Below are 22669 nucleotides of genomic sequence, written 5' to 3'. Positions count from 1 at the left end.
CTCGCGTACGATTCTCGCGTGCCCGTGACACGGTGTTATCCGGGCGATTCATTCCCCTTGGTTTTCAAACGGGCTGCGTGAAAACGCGTGGAATACGCGGGGTGCAACGACGCGTTCACCAGCCGTAACGTGGGAAACGCAAAGCAGGCTCGCTAGTTCGGTTTTTGTCGCGCCGCCCGACACGTGGACTTTGTCGCGTAAAAAGTGCGCTTCATCGGAAGACGTGTGTCGATGACTCCACCTGTGGATAATCTAGCACCGTCGTTTCTCGTTTCGCGAGTTTGCTTCGTTTGACTTTCTTCGAAAACGTCATCACCTTTTTTTTGGTGCGAGTGCTCGAATCGCTGAGAAGGGAAGGTGGATTACTTGCGTGTTCATCGATCGATGTGCGCTAGTGCGATATCCTTCGTCCTCGCATCTGTCCTGTATCGTGTTGGTCGATTCTTTTCAAACGTACAGCAAGTTTTGCTATTGACGGACCTTGTCGAAACACATATCAGCCAGTGACCGTGATAACGACGTGCAAACCAACAAGTGTCTTAAATCAACAAGTCGAAAGTAGCAAGGTCACGGCGACCAGCGGAACCACGGCTGTGAAGAAAGTTTCCGTTCCGGTGTTAATCGGGGCGAGTTGATCGTCGGATAAACGAACAGCATCAGTGATAAGGGAAACTTTTCCGACTCGGCGAGGAGGCTGGCTTGGCCCTCGCACGTAGAGATAGTAACGAAACGTTCCACGGAATTGAAGTGCATTTGCACTCGGGACCAGAACAATCGACGCCGAGAGGCACATACACACGCAGAAAGAGAGGGAGAGAGAAGTGTCGACACGTGCCAACTCTAAAACGCGTGCGCTGTTTTCGTTAATAATTGATGCACAAAGCGAGTCGCGACACGGTTACGAATTCCGTCGAGTTAAAGAGTAATTCGGTCCGTTTGACGCGTAGAGTGAAGATTTTTGTCCCGAGTCACGTGTCTGTCTGCAAAGACTCCAGGGAACGAAAGGCTCTCGCGGCGTTGAACGATCGCAAACGGTGGTGGGTTTTTTCAGAGACCACTCGACGCCCCGGCAAACAGCTTCGAAAGAAAGCTTAGCGTAGTTCCACAGAGAGGAGAGAATGGCCGGTGTATTTTGAAGAGATACTCAAAGAAGTTGCACGCGAGTTTTCCGCGTCGAATATTGATAAGCTGGGTACCTTGTTTCTAGTTCGCTGAAAGTCGAACGGAAGAGGCAAGAATAATCGGAGATTATCGTTGTACGCTGCTCGTTCTCCTTTCTGTTCGTTCGCCGAGCAGGAAATTTACTCGACACATATCAGTAATATCGATTTTTACGCAAGTTTTTATACCAACCTGATCCAACAGCGGGCAAGATATATGCTCCACTTTTTAGTCCATGTATGATCCACTCTGCGAGGGTTTGTGAACGCTTCGCGATAAATCTCCGCATGCAGGCTGCGTGAAATTCGCGTCACACCAGGGACCATCATCCTGCAGGCAGTACCGCGTCAATTATTCTTGCGGATGGATGCGCGATAATCGTGGTACACGGAAGCTGGCCTGTACCTCTCAATGAGCTACCTCTGAATCGCGTTGTCAGTCGTCGTTCTAAGGGATCAAATCATCACAGGAATCGCTACGTTTCTCTAACGATCACGACCAATTTCCCGATACTATCCCCTATTGGTGGGATTATCTTCGACGATACGATTTTTAATAGACTCGCACGGAGCTTGCGTGTAGTTGCAAAGACCCTACAAATCAATGGTGGAACCGGCGTTCGAGCGTTGAAACGGCTGGACGAGTCGCTCGATCGCGGAAAGCTTTGCTCGATATCGTGCACGAAGAAGAGCAAGTACCACGAGCTCAATCACTGGATTCGATCGTACAAATGTCGTGGATCTTCTGCGGACATTAAGGTCCACCACCCTTCAGTTTGGCTGGAGTAGTTATTGGTCGTGTCCTCGTCCTCGTCGCAGTCATCGAATTCCAATTATGTCGCAGCACCGGAGAGGCTCTATACATACTGGCAGCCCGGTTCCTGGTCATCCGGCCACGAACACGTCCATCCCATCCTCTCACGAGGTACAAACCAGGGGGATACCTTTGCCTGGAATGGTACCATCGCGCTCTATCCACGGCAATCCCATGCACGGGAATCCGATCCACGGGTTCGTCAACCCACTTGGCCCAGCCGGTCTCGTTCATTCTCCGCCTACACACCAGTCGGTCCTGTCCGGAATTTCTCATCACTCGCCGGTCGTGCACCAAGGTATCAAGCCGGTCGCCTCGAAACCGCGAAAACCTTGCCGCGAAGAAAGATCGCCGGTCAATCGATATCGAATGATAAGACACGCTTCGTTCTACGACTCGATCGTGTTTGATCGCGACACTTTGCTACTTCGTATCATCATTAATTATTAGACTTACCGTTCCGTTTTACAATTCAAGCGGAGAATCGATCGTCCGACTGTCTCGTACGAAGTGATCTCTCTTTTGTTCTTACTCTTTTGTCCATTCTTCTCTCTCCCTCTCTCATTCCGTTTCCTTTCTCTTTCCTCTCTCCACTTCCCGGCGAATCATCGACGTATTTTCGAACACTGTTTGAGTTGCACTCGGAACGAACCGAGTCGTGTTCAGCGCTGACTTGGTGATACGGATCGATTCGTTTTGCCGGTGGTGCCGGTCGTACGAGGAACGAAATCTAATTATCGAGAGTGGAGACGCCGGCGGAGACGTATGAGGAATGGATAAAATTGCAGCGTGAGCCGCGCTGACGTCTTTGAGGGGAAAATGAGGTGAAACTCGAAGGAAATTTCTTCCTCTCTACGTTCTTCCTCGTTTTCTTTCTTTTCCAGACCGTTCTTAAAGAGAACTCCGCCAATCTCTCTCGGTAGATTCGCATTTTCATGAGAAATTACACGTACCGTACCTTTCTTGTACCCTGCAACGCGTTTGCTCAAGCACGACGAGGAGAAAGTGTCTCGATGTACATAGGTTCTCGTTTCGATGCGGTGTGTTTTACGATTGTTTGATATTGGAGGAACTGATCGGAGTTCCCGCGGCACACGATATCCGCGAAATTCGTCATCGGACGCTCATTGATCCCGCGGTGTACGTTGCGTCGAGTAATTGAACCGGTTGTACAGATGAAATACGACGCGTTCGACCTGTCCGCGATTAAAACCTCGCCAAACAAACCGTGTCCGTCGATTTTGGGGGGATCGTCTTTGAATAAATGGCCGAATATTTCCATCCGGAAACCATTCCATTTTTACGTTTCACTTTGTAACTATCCTTTCGTAAAATCACTGGACAAAAATAAAAAATGGAAAAAAAGAAAGGAAAGAAAGAAAAAAAACGAGAAACAGCGAACAGTTTCGATTTTGATTAAAACCCTGTCGAGCGCAGTGGAGCCACAAGAAAATTACACGTCAGCGCTTGATCGTTTCGACTAGGCTGACTATTTTTTTGTGGTTGAAGCATATTTGCAAAAAAAGGGGGGGGGGAGGAAAGGGGAAAGAGAAAAATAAAAAATATAGCGGAGATCACGGGGTCATAGAGGCAATCTCGACTGAAAGGGATCACCTCAAAGCTTACTCAGCGTTACACGCGTTTCGGTCGGTTTCAATTATTCTAAAAGTCAGCGCGGCAACACGCTCGGGGCAGGGAAATGAAATTGCAGCTCCTTTTTTTTTTGTTTTTTAATTTTTTTATTTTTCCCGTTGATATGAAAGCCAAGCTTCGCCATTAGCTTCGTAGCGATGCGCCGGTTATCGAGTCGCCGTGGCCACGTACGAGAGGTCTCACGTTTGAACCTGCCTGTCCCTTCGTTGTCTCGTATTCTGTTTGCAAATTCTAGCCACTCGATTTCCAATCAATTCGCCTCGTTTTAACGAAAAAGTGAAATAGCGGATGCAACTCCGCCGATGCAAAATTCATAGATGGACGATATATAAATTGTATAAAATTTTCACCCAACTCGGCATTATATTGGAAAATGGATTGGAACAAATTTAGCAAATGCACGTGGATGCATTTTCGTCTCGATCGCTTCACTCGAAATCGGTAGAAGTAGACGAGCGGACACTGTGAAGTAGTTCCTTACCAATGAAAACATCGCTGTACTTCGAACGTTCGTCTTATTGACCAGATTTCGATTCGTGTGATTTCTACCTCTTTCCAAAGATTTCCAATATTTGCAGCGATATCGTAGAATTGCCTCGAACTATTTAAAACAAAAAGAAAGAAAAGAAAAGAAAAAAAATGCAGACACGACGTCTTGTTGCTTTCGATTTTTCTCCCAAAAGCATAAATTTTCTACTCGCTGCACGTATCAGTTTTTTAATCACGCAGCTCGCGAAAGATCGTACCTCTGACGTAGAAAAAACACGAGCGAAGTCCGAAACGCGAGACCGACCGAGACTTCGTCGATTGAAAGCTCGGTATACGATCGATTCTTCGAAATCATCCGTGTTCGTCCCGTTTCTCCGGCGGTCTTTGCGATCGGCGATCAAGCGGTGCTCGCCAGTCGCACGGTGGTCAATCGTTCACGCGAATATTCGGTTGAAGGCGTCGAGAAGATACAGCCTCCCGGCTCTCCGTATTCCTCGCACGGTTCTCCGCTGAGAACGCCAATGAGTTCCGGTCACGGAACCCCGCAGGATTCGCCCCATGTGGCCAGGCATCGCAGGGACTCGGAACACTCGTCCGGCGTTGGGTCGAGGCGAGGCTCGTCGGACGTCGTCTCGCCTCTGCCGGAGGGTCCCTCAGGATCTCCGGACGCTCGAGCTCGTCGACGATCGGACTACAGTCCCCATCAGGGTAGGTCTTGGTCACGCGACCGCCAGCATGCAAATCACGACGAAATTACCTATTCCCTTTTTTTTTTTTTTGCTTCGAGTGTTTCTGAATCTGTTGATCGAACAGAGAAACGTTGAGAGATTTGGCACGATCGGCATGATGTGGATACACGTGACGATCTAGTTCGATTACGAACCGAGATTGCCTGGGATAAATGTGAATTTGTTACATATGAATTTTAGAGATTCGCGTCCTGTCGCTATTTCACAGTACGAAATAATAGGGATCTGTGATCATTCGATTACCATTAACTATCTACCGGTACGAATCCTATGAAGTGTTCGAGGTTACATAATTGAAGGAATTATTGTTACTCTACTGTATGGGCGGATGTCGTGCGCACGAATGTATGCTTTAAGTTTAACTTAATACCCCGTGTTTTCACATTCGGCTGCTCTTCGATATTTGTCTTCGCGAAACAGGTATAACACAAGTTGGAGAACGCTGTATGACTTGCGCTATTTGTTTGCGCGATGTTTGTACCATTGTCTGTTTGCGTAGTTTGATTACCTATACGCTGTTCGCGAGTCGAAATCAAACAGCGAAATTTCACGGACGAAAACACCGAGTTCGATGTATCACTCGGCAATCTATTCGCGGAAATAGCTGTAATACCGCCAGATGCTGACCTTTCACCCCTGATCCTCCGCGAGTTCTTTTCCGACCAACCTTCTCGAGCGTCGAGAAGCGCGAGCGTAATTTCACCGTGCAACTTTGTAACGTGAACTAGAAACATATCGGCTACGTAGCAGAGTCGAGCTGCTTGTCAAAGGAAGTGTTCGCCAGACTTTGAGCGAATCGCGTGTACAATTTAATAGCTGCCGCTCTCTCCCAATCCCCTGAAATATTCATCGCATTTCGCGTTTCGAAACTGCCTTTGAATCCTTAAATAAGAGCAAGGAAATGCTTTTCCTATCCCGGATGGCTGAGAATCTTTTTTTCTTTGAGTCCTCGTTGTCGTCGTCGTCGTCGTCGTCGTCTTGAAAAATGTCGCGTTCGTGTTTCGGAACGATCGCGACCGGCGAAATACGTGGAAATAAAATTCGCGGATTCGTGCAATTTGAAAAAAAAAAAAAGAAAAAATTCTCCTACACGGCGTTTAAAACGATAAAGGTCGGTGGATGCTTTAAATTGTTGATGAACGTTAATTTCACTCGCTCGCGTCCATAATGGACTGTGAATGTAGCGCGGACGCAGCGCGGGAGGATTAAATGAAATGTTAACGAATCCGGGCGTGGCGCGACTGTGAAATCTGCGAGCTCGTCAAACCTTCGGAGCGAAGCCGAAAGTTTCGATCGAGCGTCGAATAATTAATCGCGTCTTTCGGCTGAAATCTAGACTTCGTTATTTGCGCTAACAAAACTTTCAGCTGAATCCCCGAAGGGGAAGCGAGGATTAGGAAAAGTGCCCGGGTTAATTGAGAAAACGAACGGATATACCGACGTTTTGATATTTTCAGATGGTAGCGATTTCTATTTATCTTTGTCTCTTTCTTTTCTTTCGTTTCCTTTTGTTTATTTGCCGCTTATATATAATAAAAAAAAATTTATCAGCCGACCTTTTACAGTAATTACATCGCAAGTATCAATGGCATAGGAAATTCAAGGAAATTCGCCTCGCCTTGCGTCTTCATCCGGGAAGCACTTATCCGATATTTCGCAAGATACCCGCGAAACTTTACGAACGTTCGATTCCTCTCTCCGAAATTACGTCATTAACGATAAAACTTTTATCTCGTCGTCGACGATGCGAAGCGGGCAACCATCCATTTTACGTCAACAGCTCGATATAACTACAAAAGCCATTGTCGACTCTAACAAACCGCACACCAAGTGTACACTACAGAATACAAGCTTCATCTTGAAAGATCACGCGGTAACGGTTCCGAACAACAGCTTCGCGAGAGAGAGAGAGAGAGAGAGAGAGAGAGAAGGATGCGAGGATGGACTGCTGCGAGGGGGCGGCGAGAAACACAGGAGAGAAAGCGGTCGATTCAAAGGCGCGCACGTAACACAGCGATGAACGTTTGAGAACACCGTTTATTCCGGTGTCATTCATGGCCATTGTTCGGTCGCATTCCGCAAAAACTATCTACACCGGCGTTTCACGGGTTTGAATGAGAAGGGGTTGCGCGGAGCGGGTGGGTTGGTGGGTGGTTGGCGGGTGTCCGTGCGTAGAATCGCGGCGAGGGCATCGTGACTCCGTGCAGGCCACGGCTGCGTGCGAGAGCAGCGGCCACCCCCTCGCGTGACCTTGCTGCCTTCGCGTACGCCGCGTACACCGGCGAGTTTATCACTGTCAGGCACGGTAACGAGATAGCAAACACAGCGTCGCCGAGTACATCGAACCGTCTGCGCATTTTTCTCCCCTTCCGCGCCGTAATCTGGCCCCCGCCATTTGCATCTAGATGACATTTTTTCCATTTTCCAGCGGGACGTTTGCAGGCGCGTCGTTAACGATGCTTGTGCATGAAGAACGACAACACACCGGGCAGTGTGTTGCCGAGTTTCAGCGTGGGCTTCCATTGACGCTCGGGTTCCCGAGGGAGAAAGGGCAACGCAAGGGATTAGGCGTTACGTAATCGAGGGAATTCTTGAATGGACGTTGTTTCTTGAAAACACGCGATGTTACGCGCTTTACGCGCGTTCCTCGTTTTAGTTATTGTCGACTTACTCCCTCTTTAAGTGTCGGAGAAGGGAAACGTAAATTTCAATTTATTTTCTTACTTCGACTTGAATTGAAAATTTGCGTGACCGAGCGTTCGACTCTCATTTTTCACCTTTTCAAGAATGGAAAACTGTTTATTACGGATATAATGTTGAACATTCATCTTATAGATGTGACTACGTACATAGTATGTAACATCATAATACGTGGCACAACATTTTTCCATTTGCTTTTAAAAAAATACCACACTTTATTTCTATGACGGAGCATCGATGGAAACCTTTTCCGGGTAGTCACGATACTTGAGGGACAAGGAAATTCCTCTTTTCGATCCGAGAAGGAAAAGGAAGAGCGCGGGAGGTGCGAGGTGAAAAAGAAGGGGAAAAAGCGATGGTGAAACGGGCAGAAGTTCGCCGGGGAAAATTTAAAACGCGTCGACTCTGTAAATTTCGGGTCTCGTTGCAAAGGGTAACCCCGATCATAGAGTACGTAAGGATGAAGAATCGTGCGACCTTCGATTGGCCAGGGACGAAAGGTTGTTCACCGGGCAGAGGTTTCCTTTCAACGGATACACGTGACTGGCTTTGCGCACGCGGACGCATGCCGTTTTCCCGTCACGTTCGGGACGTCTGTCTGAAGGAACATAAGAAGGGGATGAAAAGTTGGGATAAATTACGATGAGACGAATGGGAGAGTTTCGGAAGTCATCCGCAATATCGCGGTCATTTGCTCTTGTACGTCGCGAAAGAAGGAGAAAAAGTTATTTTATCGAATCCGGTTTGCCGGAGGGAGAATGCGAGATGAGTGAAGGAGCGGGAGAGGAAAAAGGGAGAACAGAGGCGGGAAAAGCCGGTTGGAATCGTAATAAGATGGCCGCTATAAATAATACCGCTAAACTGTATTAAATTCCCGCTTGACGCTTTCTTATTAAACTCCTAAGTCATCCCCCGGCTTCGCGGTTTTTCAATCAAGATTCCTTGTATCTTTTTCTCAGAGCACTGCTGAGTCGGAATATATATGCGGTGGAACTTCATCCTGCCTAAAATTTGCAGCTGGAATTTCAGACGAAATTACGACCGAATAAACACTTTGCTCGCAGTCCCGTCCTTGTACGTTTAAATGCGTCTTTGCAAGCACGACTAACAAAGTGAATTTTGAATAGAAATTTGTCATGTCTACTGAAAATTATGACGAATACTCTACTATGAACGTTACACGCGTTTTCGCGGTTTTATATGTCGCACAAACGCGTAAAAATCCGCGGTCTAGTTATAATAGTTGTAACGTTTAAAATGCACGTTGAAAAGGCGTATAAATAATTCGTACAGTCGGACGAACAGATGCTTCGATCTGTACTGAGGTCTTAGTCGAATTTGGATTTCGATCGAACGGGATGATTAACGGTTTAGCGAGATTTAACAGAGCGGATGGGGGTTGATTCATTTCGTAATAAAGTGGCATACGTAGACCACTGGTCCAGAAAGTCTGTTTCTCGTCGCAGCGGGGCTTGAGTTAAAGCCTTGGCTTATTGTGAAACGTGGCGAGAGGTGCCGAGAAGTGGATGACAAAGTATAGGCCAAGGACTAAATAGATTTAAGGTTCTTAGTTTGTGAGCTTTAAGCAATATGTCTGTGGACGCTTTTAGGATACGTCCAGCCGTATATCCTCCGTCTGTGCGGAATATACGATGACGTACTTCTTCTCTTTTATCACCTATAACTTTCACCTTTCCACGTTTGTCTATTTAGCAAATCACAATTTTCCCAAATCACAATTTTCCCATATATTCCTTTGGTGTCTAGGAAACACAAGATGAGGCTGGTATCGTTATGCCACCGGTTAAAATAGTGATCTAAGTTTAGATTACTTATTATTAGTAAATAAATTGAAAATGAAATACCTTGAATTTTATTAACCCAACAAACTCGATTTTATTAATTTCATTAATATCATCGGTCGATATTAAATTTTAGTGAAACACCGAAATATCATCTACTCTCGCACATTCGGTTCAACAGAGACAATCACGAGTCACGGAGCTTTTTATCTGCCACGGGAATCACCTGTCCAATCACACTGGAACCGTTCAGCAGTGATACGGTATCTATGTGATCTTTGTGGCTAGGCGTGACCGTCGAGTACCATAGTCGATTCCCTGACACGCTCGTTTCTGGTTCGAGTTTTTCGTTTCTTTTACGCTCGAGACGCCACGGAGCGAACGATGCGCGACACCGATGTCGGAGCAGCGAAATTGGCTAGCCGGTGCGGCGGGAAAGGCCAGTACTGATACCGAGAGAAATAGAAAGAGAAGAGACCCGAGCATTTCACGATTTCGTGCACAGGCCAGGGATAATTTTCGCGTGTCGACCGGTGGTGGTTCCGCGGCGACCACTTCGATTTCCCCTTGCACCACACCGATCGTACGGTTTGTCCTTTTTATTTTCTTCGTCTTCCCCCCACCCCCCACCCCCCAATTTCCGTTCTTTTCGGATTCGCTCGAGTCGAACGCGATATGAAACAGAGAGACGAAATTCGCGCACACGCGGAATTAAACGTGACAGAATATCACAGTATTTGATAGTGTATCTTAACGTTGCATATTCTTTTTTCGTACTATTAAATTTGTAACTGTATCATCAAGCAAACACGATTAATTTTAATACAGTGCGCGGAAAGCTGCTATTTGATACTTCTTCAGATTGACGTAGCGCCGATATAAGTATATGGTCGGCTGAAAAATGTTGCAGGCTACTTTTTAGGTAATAAAATTTGTGCTTTACAGTCGTTGTGGTACAAAGTATCATTCAATGCCTTCAGTTGTGAAATAAGTATCGTGCCTGTCCTAAGATTTTTCTGGGACGGCGTGTTCCGATTTAAACGGGAAACGAATGTTCGAGCGAGCATTCGATATTTATTTACGCGCGATTTGCATGGCGCTTGACCCGAAAGGCTAAATTGACGTGACGCCTCGTTACCGTTGAGACGTCGAAATATTTGCACAGCTCGTCGCGACGAGACGGTCGATCGCATTAAGATGCCCGTGTCGAACAAGAGACTGAGCGTACGAGAACCACGGGCGGAGAAGTTCCTTGGTCTCGCATCGATTTGCATAGAAAGTGTCCGTTCCAGGTTAAAACATCGTCACGGAAGAACGCACCCCGGGCGCTCGAGCATTCACGAGTGCCAATTAAAACGACGGTCCAATTCCGCCTAGCCTTTTGTGCCCGATCGTTTTCATCTCATTTCGTTGACGTACGTGTCTGTTTCGTGTATAACGTTTCACGCGAGCACACGACGCTGAGAAAGAGAAAGAAAACGGATACAGCTGGATCGTTAAGATCGTCTAGACGGTTGTTTCAATGTAATTTATACAATTCAATTCTCGTTCACTGGGAAAACGATGTCAATTGATCCTCGAGATACGGAGTGTTCGATTTGTCCTTAATAAGCATCGAGAGTTGAGAAACTCTCAGTCGCGTATGTAACGATAGACAGAGAAAGAGAACATTGAACGATTCGTTAATCGCGAGGTCATGCTCCTGCTCTCATTCCAGCGAACCGAAAATGACCGTTTTGAAATTATCTTCATTCATTGGAACTAAAGGAAAATCACGCGTATTGGCTAACTTCAAAACGTAAGGAATTTCTTCATCAATTCTTCACAATCCTCCAATCAAAGACAACGAGTTAACTTTCTCGCAGTTGACACTTTGCGTGTGTCGTAAGCGAGGTTTAATTACCAGACTTCCGTTCCCAACGTCAGGATTATTTATCCCTAGCCCGTTGTCTTCTGAATATCGGTACAAGATCAGGGAGGAGGTTGATTTATCCTTCGCCCATCTCGCGATCTAATCGCATTAAAGCCAACTGAAAGTTCCCAGGGTTCCTTCTCCTTGCCATGAATCGTCTCTGATTCTCGCGAAATCCGTTGACACACACTGTGTTGCCGCGAATTTACGCGACGCGTACTTTGAATTCGTAACGCTCGCCTGCAACTTTCGCGCGAATCCGTTTGATGAAATTCCAGCGGATTTACGTCGCGCATCGAACGTGATTTTACTCCATTACACTCGCTTTTTGGCTATACCACGCATCGGCAAATATGTTCGTTTCGTTGTGTACTAAGATATTCTAAGGTAAGGAAATCACTGTGGTGACATTAAAAGATCTTTACAATCGGTCAGAGAAATATTTGCAACGATTCGTATCTTTGTTAAATGTTATAACCATTTGACCTTCGTTATTTCAACATACGTACATCACTATTAAGTATGAAGACTAATTTTTACACAAAATGAATGTCTTTTTGATAAAAAATTGTTTTACGTATTAAATATGACACGAGAGCAACTGTGACTCGGCTGTTTTTTACATATTTTTTCATGTTTTCAGTGCAGATTTGGATTTTAATTTCTTTACAAATGTATTGATTAAAAATCTTAAAACTCGTATTATAAAATAATATCTGCCGTTCAGAATTAAAAGGATACAGTATTTTTGTGCGTACTTCACACGTGGAACGTGTATGTTTCATGTACACGTACGCATGTAAAAAAATGTTTATTTTTACAGTATAACATCTTTTCGCGAGATTGTCAATGTTGGCTCGGTCGGTTGGCTGTCCGTTGAATAAATCTTGGATAAAGGGTATATGCGCAGAATTTGTGGGTTCCGTCGGGTTTTTACGCCGGTGTCGTTGCTCGTATTTCACTCGAGGATTCGGCGAAACGAATCCTGTTGTAAACGAACGTTGGAATTATAAACGCTCGAGGAGGACACGGGATTCGCCTCCGTTTTTCTGGTGATACCGTGCGTTTCAATCGACGAGCGCGAGATCGATCGCAATTTGCAAACAATTTGCACGAATCGCTAGGTAATTTCGGCGAGCTTCGCGGCGAAGTGGTTAGATCGATCAATCATACAACGCGCGCGGAGGGGGAGGAAAAAGGAACCAGCTGCCAATTTTCCACGTAAAACCGCTGTCCGCGAAATGACGTCCGCCCCGCGAGTACTTGAATCATTTCGATTAATAGCAATTATTACAACGTGAAGTAGGACTACAAAAGTTTCGTTACAGCGGCAGAGAGTGAAGCTACCACTTGTAATTAATTGATTACAAAACTGTTGTGGTACTTTGGAGAACTGAAACACGTGATTAAATCCAAGTTCTCGAACTCTTGACTCTGACGATGCAACGTAATGGACTTACGAATGTGTAGATTTAGAGAGTGATTCTCACGACGACAGAGCGATTGAAAAAATGCACCTGTTTTTCAGTCCCTCGATTTTGGTATCAAACAATAGCTCCGTAGTAAATTTTAGTTTCCGACATATAAGTGGCTTTTGACGAACTTAATTATTCTGACGAATTTATACCGAGATTTTCGAAATTTATATTTTCCAAATTCAATTCCAAAGTTAAAGGAATGAGAAGGTTAAAGCGCATTTATGAAAAATTCGTCGTCATCAGATATCCTCATTGTTTCGTAACTCGTGCACAACCCTAGAATTTAACTTTAACGTTATCTTCGCTCGAACAGTGAAAAAAAGACGCTCGTCTACGTGTAAAGTTTTAATTTCTTCGCGAGCATTGTTCGAGGGCCGTGTCTCCTCGGCTTTTACCGGTCGTTGCTGTCGCGTTTTAATCGCGGGACGGCTTCTCCCCGGCTTGTGTTCAACAATTCTCGCGTCCTTGTAACGCGGCGGCGATAATAAGGTTCGCGTAACGAGTTTCGTCGCCCGCCTCGCGCGCGCGCCTCGTGTTTGCTTAATGAAATTCCGCCAGGCGAACAACGCGTCGTCGGGAAGTTCGACGCGTTTGAAACCACCGGGACCGACGCGCGTAACTCGCACACACACACACACGCACACACACGCACGGACATACACACACCGATCGAACTACCTCGTTTACACGCTGTTTACACGATCGTTCAACCTTTCGATTGTTCCTTTTCGTGTGGTTGTCGAATTGGCAGTGTGTGTTTGCCCCTTCAGTCGTGCTCGATCATCCGCGCGTTCATTTGGAATTTGGAATATTATTACATAATTCACTTACACTGCTTATTTTGCCGTTTCTTTTGGTGGATGACAATTTTTTAGTTAGCGTTTTAACAAAAATATATATATATATATTTATCATCATTTACCTTGATATATATATTTTTGTTAAATATCTAAATTTCGTTAATTTCGTTATATTTAATACATATATATTTTTTGTTAAATTTAATATTTATATATATATATATATTTAATATATATATATATTTTTGTTGTTAAATATTTAAATATTTCGCCTCTCTTTCATGATTAATTTCTTCATTTCTCAGAAAACTATATTCCTACTTTCTCCCTCCCCTTCTCACAATTTCGTTCTAGATTTGACAAACATCTAACAATCGTGTCACGAAACATTCTTCCTAGCTTCGTAGTGTAAGATTGTTTCGATCGAAGTTGGCCGTTGTTCTTGGCAGCAAACAATTCGAGGGCTCATTATCTTCATCCGGATGAGAATTACTTGTAAATCCCGGGGTTGGGCTGCGCCTTTAAAAGAAAATCGGACAGGCCAACGTCCTCAACGTCCCCGTTTGAAACGTGTGATTGTTGAAATATTGAAATCGTTGGTGGAAGGATGACGGTCAACGAGAATCGCGGACCATGCCTCTACGAGCCAACTGCAACGGAGATTTCGCTAATGAGATTCGGATTCCATTTGCGTCGCGAAACGCGTCTCTTCTGTTTCCTTTGTCTTTGACAATCACAAGCTCTCTCTCTCTCTTTCTCTCTCTCTCTCTCTCTCTCTCTCTATGTCTGTCGGTTTCAAAGTTACCCGCGGTAACTTCCATTTTTCTCGCCGTGTGCCGTCATACATTACCGCCGAACTTCCGACTCTCGAAAGTTCCGAACAACTTTCGTTCGAGCGTCCTCCGCCGTTTTATCATTCGTCCCTCTGCCGTCTCGTATCACGTGAATTACTTCTCGTACCATTTGCGAGCGTAATCTCCGTCGATTTATCGCGCGTGCTCGCGATACATTGTAATATTCACGGCCGGAGGTCTCTCTCTCCCTAGGCTATAAAACTCGAAGGAAAAATTGGCGGATCATGGATCCTCCAAGGTTCAGTTTGTAGGATTTTAAAAGGCTGTACGTTCTCTACCCCGTGGGTATTTTCCGTGGCTCTCCTCGCGTGTATTTTCCGTGGCGAGTATTTCGGAATTGTTACCGGCCGAAAGTTTGGTCACTGTTTAACTTTTGTATAACGAAATTTTTTCAACGTGAAATACTCCAGGCGAGGGAATCAATGTATCTCACGGCACAGACACGTGTACTCAAACTTTTCTCTTCTCGTTGGTAGTGCATCATTTTTCGTATAAAAAAAAGAAGAAAAAGGTATGTTTGCTTTCAAAGCACAGTATCTTTTAGTAAAGTCGTCAATGTTGTTTAATTAAGTCGGTTGTCTTTTGAATAATTGAATAATGAATTTGACACTCTGGGTCTGCTTTCACTCTGTGTAAACTCACTACTCACAGAAATAAATTGTCATTATTAAATGACGACACGTGTCCTTTTCAAATCGATTATTATAGAGAGCAGAAGAAGGGAATCGAGGACTCCACGTTGAAATGACCACGTATGAAACGTATAAAACTCATCCTACACTTAAGTCGGTTCCCGTTACACACGCGCCTTGCGTTAAATTTTCACGCAGAGAGGAACGCAATTGGCCTTGCGAACGAGCTGCTCGAACTCTGTCTGCAAGAAGCGCGCAACCTCTGTATTATCTATTATCTCTCCAAGACAGATAAAAAAAGAAGGGACAGTATTATAAACATTGGTACAGCGTTTGTATGTAGTATCAATATTTCTTCCTCACCTTATTTTTGCCTGCGATTCAAGATTGGATTCGAGTTTGATTAGCTGCAATTTGCTTTGATTTGCTTTTCAGCTGCAAAGAGTTTACGTGAATTAAAATTTGATTGATCGAATATCTCAGTGTATTCACCTTGGACGTTAAATTTTCGCGCCTTTGAGTTTCACACAGGCATCATAAAAAAATTTGTAGTTTTTTTTTTTTGCGTCTCGTCTCGTTTTTCCCCATTCGATGACCATGATTCTCGTTTCGTTGCTTTTTACTTTGCGGTTCGAGGTTTTGATTTTGCGGGCGAAACCTTTCGATTTCAAAGAGCACACAAATGGTAATGGATATTTCGAATATCTGGCACACCTATTCCGTTCTATGTTTTTTTCCCCCGTTCGTTTCTTTCCTCTCCCCCTACTCCCCCTTCTCCATCCGATGATTTTCGTTTCGTTATATTTCGCTCCGCGATTCGAGATTCGGATCGAGCAACAACGAGAAAGAACCTCGTCTGTCAGCCGGCAACGGAAGAGGAAAATCTCGCGAGGCAGCCGCCGCAGCCGTTCGAGTCGTCGAGTTTATCGGAAATCCCATTTCGCCGCGTGTAAAGTTTCATTTCGTGGCTCGGTGCGGTTTGTTCGTCTCTTTGCGCGGCTCGTTCGATTCCGTTAAAACCTTCTCTCGCGTTGGTAGCGGATATTTAAAGTTGGCAGAATATCGAGTTTATTCGATTAGGACAATCTTTCGATAAAAAGAGAGAAGAATTTCTCTTGCTCTCTCGCGAATCTTTTCTCTCTCTCTCTCTCTCTCTCTCTCTTCGAATCTGCGTAATTTCTAGCCAGACTGTTTGAAAACACCGGGGCAAGGAAAGTTAAGCATAACACAGTGTATCGCGACGCGTATTTCGTGAATCCTGGTCGATGATTCAAGCACGCCTGCGAGGCGTGCATCTTTCCCTCGGACGGGAACGGCCCGAGCGTTCTTGCGAGTTTAATTGAAGTTTCTTTCCGCGAGGCACCGTGAACAAAGTTTCCCGCCGAGCGTTAGAATTTTAACAAGTCAACTTCTTTAATTCCTCGATCCCCGGAGGCACGGTCCAGGCTACTCGAACGCTCGGTTGGCTCGTAGCCGCTGTTTACCGACGCTCAAACCCCACCTGAGAGATACCTGGATGACGTTGTTAGGAACACGATAGACAATAATCTCTCTCTCTCTCTCTCTCTTATCCAACAAACGAAGGTACAAACATTAATCTCTTGCGTCGAAATGACATGCTACGCACTAATTGCAATATCTTCTCAGTTTTAATGTTTATGTATATTTAAGTATAACCCAGGCGAAGCAAATAATAAATTTATTACTTCTCAATCATTTCTATCATCATCACGGCGAGTTCAGAAAGAAAGCGACGAATTATTGTATACGGTTTGGTCACTCGTTATGGTCCGCAATCGTTAATCACTTGCCAGCGCAAAGTGATTAAAACTGTAAAAAGCATCGAGCGTTCTTATTCCAACGTTACGCCCTGACACGAGATCCCAACTGACATGTACCCCGGTTCTTTAGCTCGAAAAGTTTCGTTCAACTTTTAAGAATCAGCGAAACGAGTTCCGTGTATCTCTCCGCAACGTAACAACGAAATTTCGTGCAACGAAACAACTTTCGGAAAGACGGTCATCTATCCCAGCTTGCCCCGTCCTCTTCGATTCGCGACCACGATTTTCTTTATTTGCTCGGACATCCGGAGAACAACAGAGCGTGCATCTTTCCGACCGACTTCGCGTCGCGTTCGAACGTAATCCACTTGCCAAAGGCAACTGCGAATCTTTTGAACAGGCTGCTTAACGAAGTTACTACCGAGTTTAACGTGCAGGAGCGTGGCCCTTCGATTGATCGTCTTACCTCCATGATCGATTTCTCTTTGCCTCGGCGATTTCTGCGCCGCGGGTTTCCTCCCTTTACGACAGACCAACGCCAACTAGCCAGACGAATGGCGTTTAATTTGTTCACTGTTCCGCTCCCTTGCAAGAGTAATTTAATCGGGGACGCGAGACTTCTGGAATCTTTGAACATTCCAATTTTAATTGATCGAAATTACACAGTTCCGTATTTTATCGATTCCGCGTTGCCCTTAATGCGGAATCTCGAAGACTTTGCTAGTCTTTGACTTGTAAAATTTAGCTCGTCACTTGAGAGTTTCAAATCTCGGCTTTTAAACGTCCAAACTGCGAATTTGAAAATGCACGATATCAGCACACAGAAATATATATATATATAAAATATTCAAAATATTTTATATGTATTGAATATATAGCATTTTAAATATATTTTATACATTTCAGCACACAGAAATATACAAAATATTCAAAGCACGATGTCTGTTGTAATATTTAATACGCCAGATAAGTCTCTGCATCTTACTTTTTCCCATTATTTCCACAATAAACGAAAAATATATAAATTTACACGAAAATTCGCCGTCTGGTCTTCTGTGGAATAGAACGCGCTCTCCAAAATTTGCGTCAAAATTACGTTAGGGTCCGTTTCCCCGAAATGCATTAACGAAAGCATTAGCCACCCTTTCCGCGCCGTCTAAGTATTCGCACAATGGCAACACGCTTCTCAGCTTCTCGGCATCGGGAGAGCCTAATAAGACCCGGGACGTATTTTATCGGAGCTATTTAAACTGTTTAGAATAATTGCGACCCCATTTGACCAGTTTTGACCGTCGCTGACGGTCTGGGATCGTAAGCCTTGTGGTCAAAGCAAGAACGGACAATTTCGTCCGGGTAAACCCTGGCTTATCGACCTTTCACCCGAACTGGTATATTACAGTCCTACAATTAAATTCCATGCGTACGTACGTACGTACATATGTAGATTATTCGATAAACGATGCATCGAGCAACGAACTGATCCAGCCTTGTCTCCCGTCGGCAAGCTAACGCGCTCAGACGGGATTTTCCTCGACTTCAATTTTCATTTCGCCAAAGTAACCGGATGCTCCGTCTTCGTTCCACGTTCCAGTTTCATCGCCTTCCGTCCTTCTCCGTTTTATCCAACTGTTCACGGTGAAATCGGTGTTTCTCTCCTCTCCTCTCCTCTCCTCTCCTCTCCTCTCCTCTCCTCTCCTCTCCTCGTCTGGCCCTTTATTTCATCGATTTCAATCCGGAATGTCTCTCTGCCGGCTTCAGCAGGCCGCTAACCCACCAATTTGAATGTATTAGAACGGTTCATCTGAATTTAATAGAGGTGCATTACGCATCTGGGTAATAAAAGGCACGCGAGAGGGAGAGCCCCGCAAGTTCTGGATACGCGACTGGCTTCTCGCGCGTTGCATCGATCCCTGTCTCCTTGGTCGTTGACACGGTTCTCGCATATCTGCGATTATTACGTCGATCTTCCTATATCTTCACGCTGGATGTATTTTTTTTTTTCTTTTCTTTTTGGTAGAGGAAGAAGGTTTGCAGTAACAGAGAGGACATTTTAGTTTTACATTTATTAGGAAGGAGAAAGACAAAGAATATTTGCGAATATTTGACCCATTTTAGGGAACAAGTTTCACAGTTGTTAATTAATGAAGCTTATTTGTCGTGCGATCATTGATAAACCGTGAATGTTCATCTTTGCAATTAAAGAAACGAAATTTAAATGAAAATGCAAGTTTCATCTATTGTAATTGTTCTACTTTGAACATTTTATATTATTCTGCATCATATATATATATATATATATATATATATATATATATATATATATATAAATGATAAAATATAATACAAATTAATTATATTATATATATATAATATATATTATATAATAATAATATATAATTATATTATATAATATAAAAAATATATATAAATAAAATTCTAAAATTTTCATTTTCCGAAAAGCGCTACATATCATTCGTTTTGTTAAACTATTCTGTCTCGTGGTATCAAACATTTCTAGCCAAACTCGACTAGAATATAATAAATGAATATGATAATTTTTGCAACGCAGTCCCTCTTTAACTTTAAACACTACGTGTCAAGAGGGCGATCTGATTTTTCGCCACGTTGTGCTCGAATCACGATAGAGTTGCCACTTTGTTACAGCAACGCTTTTCCAATAAATGAAACGTTACTTTGCATTCAGCACAGTGATTTATTCGCATGCGCCTGGATGGAATTTCCCGTGGAATTTTCGGATGAGAGTTGCGCACGAGCGCAGAATTCGATCGTGTAAACGCGTTACGTTATCGTCGTAGTTTATACATGCGAAGTTCGCGCGCACGTCCGGCTCGTTGAATACTGGCGTTGGCCTGCGTTGGGAATATCACGATCGTCAGTTATGGTCACGCGCGGCTCCAGAGAATATGAGGTGGTCGGCGATTCGATTGACACACGCTTCTGTTCTCGTTCTACCTGGATTAAACGCGGTTGATAATGTATATCCTGTAATTTAGCTTCGTATGTTGGTTATCCGAACGTCTTTATTACTGCCTGTTGTACGCGACGCGGGTAATTTATCACGTATACGCACAGGTAATTACCATACGCAATAACTTTTGCGCTGGTTTAATCACTGGCCAGATAGATGCGAGATAGATACTGATTTACAATGGAATTCTCTGCTATGGACGCCACGGGGCTCGAATACTTTCGTGATTTTATACATGTACAGTGTCTCTAAACGACATGTTGTCGATTTGACGTGGAATAATATAACATGCGTAGTCATGCCGCGTAGATTGATGAAATTAATTTTGGAACAGTCGCCCGATGTTAATGAAGTTTGAGAGCAATCGTTTAAATAGCAATACTGTCCCGTTGTTGATTATGATTCGAACGTATTGATGGCCGATAAATTATTGGAAATTTAACACTCTACACCCCATGGGTTACGTATTTTATGCAGTTTAACCCATTAGGAATCAAACAATGCATTATAATATTATAAATGTTAATTGGAATTTTTCTAAATTTCGTAGATTCATGGAATTTAGGTGGAGGGTGTAGTGATGGCGAAATATTAAGCGAATCTTTCTACAGGTTCGATATTAAAAGATATCGAAGAATTTATCGATGAATCGAAAAAGTTACGAATGAAATTAACGCAACGTCACTACTCAAAGCCAAGGAACACTAGTAGTGTTCAATTGTTACTTAAAAGGTCAATTGTTAATGTTAAAAATACAAATCTTCAACCGTGCTGACGTTAGCACTTTCTACTGACCATCTCTTCCTTTGTAATGCCGACTGAAAATTGGTAATTAATTCTTCAACTTAATTAAAACGTAGGATTCTTTTAAAAGCACGCAGCCTGATTATAAAAATTGTAAATACACCTGCGAGAAGGAAAAGAAATCACTTCGATTAACAGCGTTGAAATTGAAAGGTCGCATTCGCGGCGACGAGAGGTTGACTGAAAGTTCACGCGACGTCGATCGCCTCGTACACCCAGTGCTTGAAGGGTGTACGTGCCATCTTTAACGTCCCGTCGAACACTTGTCACGCTTGTGACGCGAGTTCAAAAGGGTAGGGCACACGGGGTCTGAGTCGCGCAAGGGTCGACGAGAGCGAATTGCTCTCGTAATAAGTCATCGAGTACAGCCGCTGGAAGACAACGTCCTCGTCTTTTGCTCGGTACCCCTTCGGAGACTGCTTGGGGGGGGAGGGGCGGGGTGATAGATCAAGCCACTTCACTTCCGGTCCCGGGATCCCGAGGCTCACGTAGACGTCCCGTTCTCTGTACTGCTCTTCCCTCTTAACTTTGCAACATTAGTCCGCCGTGCGTGGCTTGTCGGATTATATCAGTCCGCGGGCGTACCATGTGCTTCCGGTTACGTGCGAATGCACTCTGATCGTAATTCTTTGTTCGCTGTCCGCGCGAGAAAATTAGCCGCGGTGATGTATCGACGGAGGCACGGTGATCGATCCTCCGGTTCTCGGCGAAGAGAATGTTACACCAAAACATGTGTGGAATGTTGAAAACATACGGGATAAAAATTTGGTTGGTAATCTACATACCTTACATTCGAATGGTGTGCGAATTTGAACGCGTAAACAAATTTTGTTTATTTCTGAAGTTTCGAAATTCTTTTAGCAGTACTCGTATAATCGGGCGCCATGACTGTTACGACTGCGGAATTTTACAATTTTACAAATTCATTTTGCTCAGGAAATGTAATCTTGGTAGGAAATTGTTTTACGTGCTAAATATTACAGAAGGTACTGTAACGTGTACATACGTTTTATACATTGTATTTTATTTCAAATGCGTGAAAATGGTGAGGTATGAACTTAGTTTGGGAATACGTATGAAAAGATATTTATCGCAAAAGTATCTTAAAGATATTGTCAAAGATTACTACAGAATAGCAAGAGTAATTTAAAACATGATAAACAGATGATTTCATTGGATATTGAAATTTATTTTTGCGATCTTTACATACAACTTGTACTGTCTTGTAATTTCCATACATATATTTATACTAGTTTTTGAACTTAATTAATATAATCATAATATTTAGCTAATGATATTTCAAAATATCTCGTATAGTAGACATAATATATTCACAGAAGACAAGCACACTGGGACTTTCCTTAATTAGGGATTGTAATTAGGAATATATTAATACAACGAAGAGGGATATAATTAGAAAATAATAAGGGAATGATGGCTTCCAGTATGGAAGCAAAAATATTGTTTATTTCGTCGGATGAATCAAAATTTCTGTAGCGTTAATGATTTTTACTGAAATGAAAATATATCCCACGAAATATTTCATACGCAGTGCTGAAATTTCCCGCGAAATTATTTCTACTTCAATATGTATTTTTTAATTTCCAACAATATATGGATCTCTATATCATTCTAAATTGTGCTACTGTCTGGAAACACCGAGGCGCAATTGTAACAGCGCGGATGAAACTGCGAATCGCCTCGAGTGCTTACACGTTTGTCTCTCCCCGTGCATAGTAACAGGTAACTGGATTTGCTGTTTACGAATATTATTACGCGATTTAATCGTGCACGTAGATTACATCGGATCTAATATATCTTCCACCGTTTTTTCCCACGAAGCAGTGTTTTTCAACAGATTCGTGGAAACAATTTTTGTCAAGCAACGATAAAAACCCCTCATAAATTGCAGTAACATCACAAAAGATATCGCAAAATGAATGTCGTATGGTATTACAGGAAGAATGCCACGGAGAACTTCTATGTATGTTGTTTATGTGTATTCTCTAAAGTCTAAAACGTTTTGATATTTCATCAACGTTGTAAAATTTG

The 22669-nt window shown here is 43.7% G+C and overlaps 1 protein-coding gene across 1 annotated transcript in view; it reads left to right on the top strand.

Annotated features, from left to right (window-relative positions):
• The first annotated feature begins 1180 nt into the window (after positions 1-1180).
• Positions 1181-22669, top strand: part of LOC122538369 (nesprin-2-like) — a 41328-nt gene continuing 19839 nt past the window's right edge. Inside the window, exons 1-2 of the mRNA XM_043672375.1 lie at positions 1181-2272; positions 4573-4824. Of these exons, the coding sequence (XP_043528310.1) occupies positions 1996-2272; positions 4573-4824 (529 nt within the window). The 5' untranslated portion in view covers positions 1181-1995. The remainder of the gene's footprint in view (positions 2273-4572; positions 4825-22669) is intronic.

The sequence above is a fragment of the Frieseomelitta varia genome, unplaced genomic scaffold (genome assembly GCF_011392965.1).
Source record: "Frieseomelitta varia isolate USP_RPSP 00005682 unplaced genomic scaffold, Fvar_1.2 scaffold_987, whole genome shotgun sequence".
NCBI classification, from domain to species: domain Eukaryota; kingdom Metazoa; phylum Arthropoda; class Insecta; order Hymenoptera; family Apidae; genus Frieseomelitta; species Frieseomelitta varia.
The sequence above is the reverse complement of the archived record's forward strand: the minus strand, read 5'-3'. Positions and strand labels throughout refer to the sequence as shown.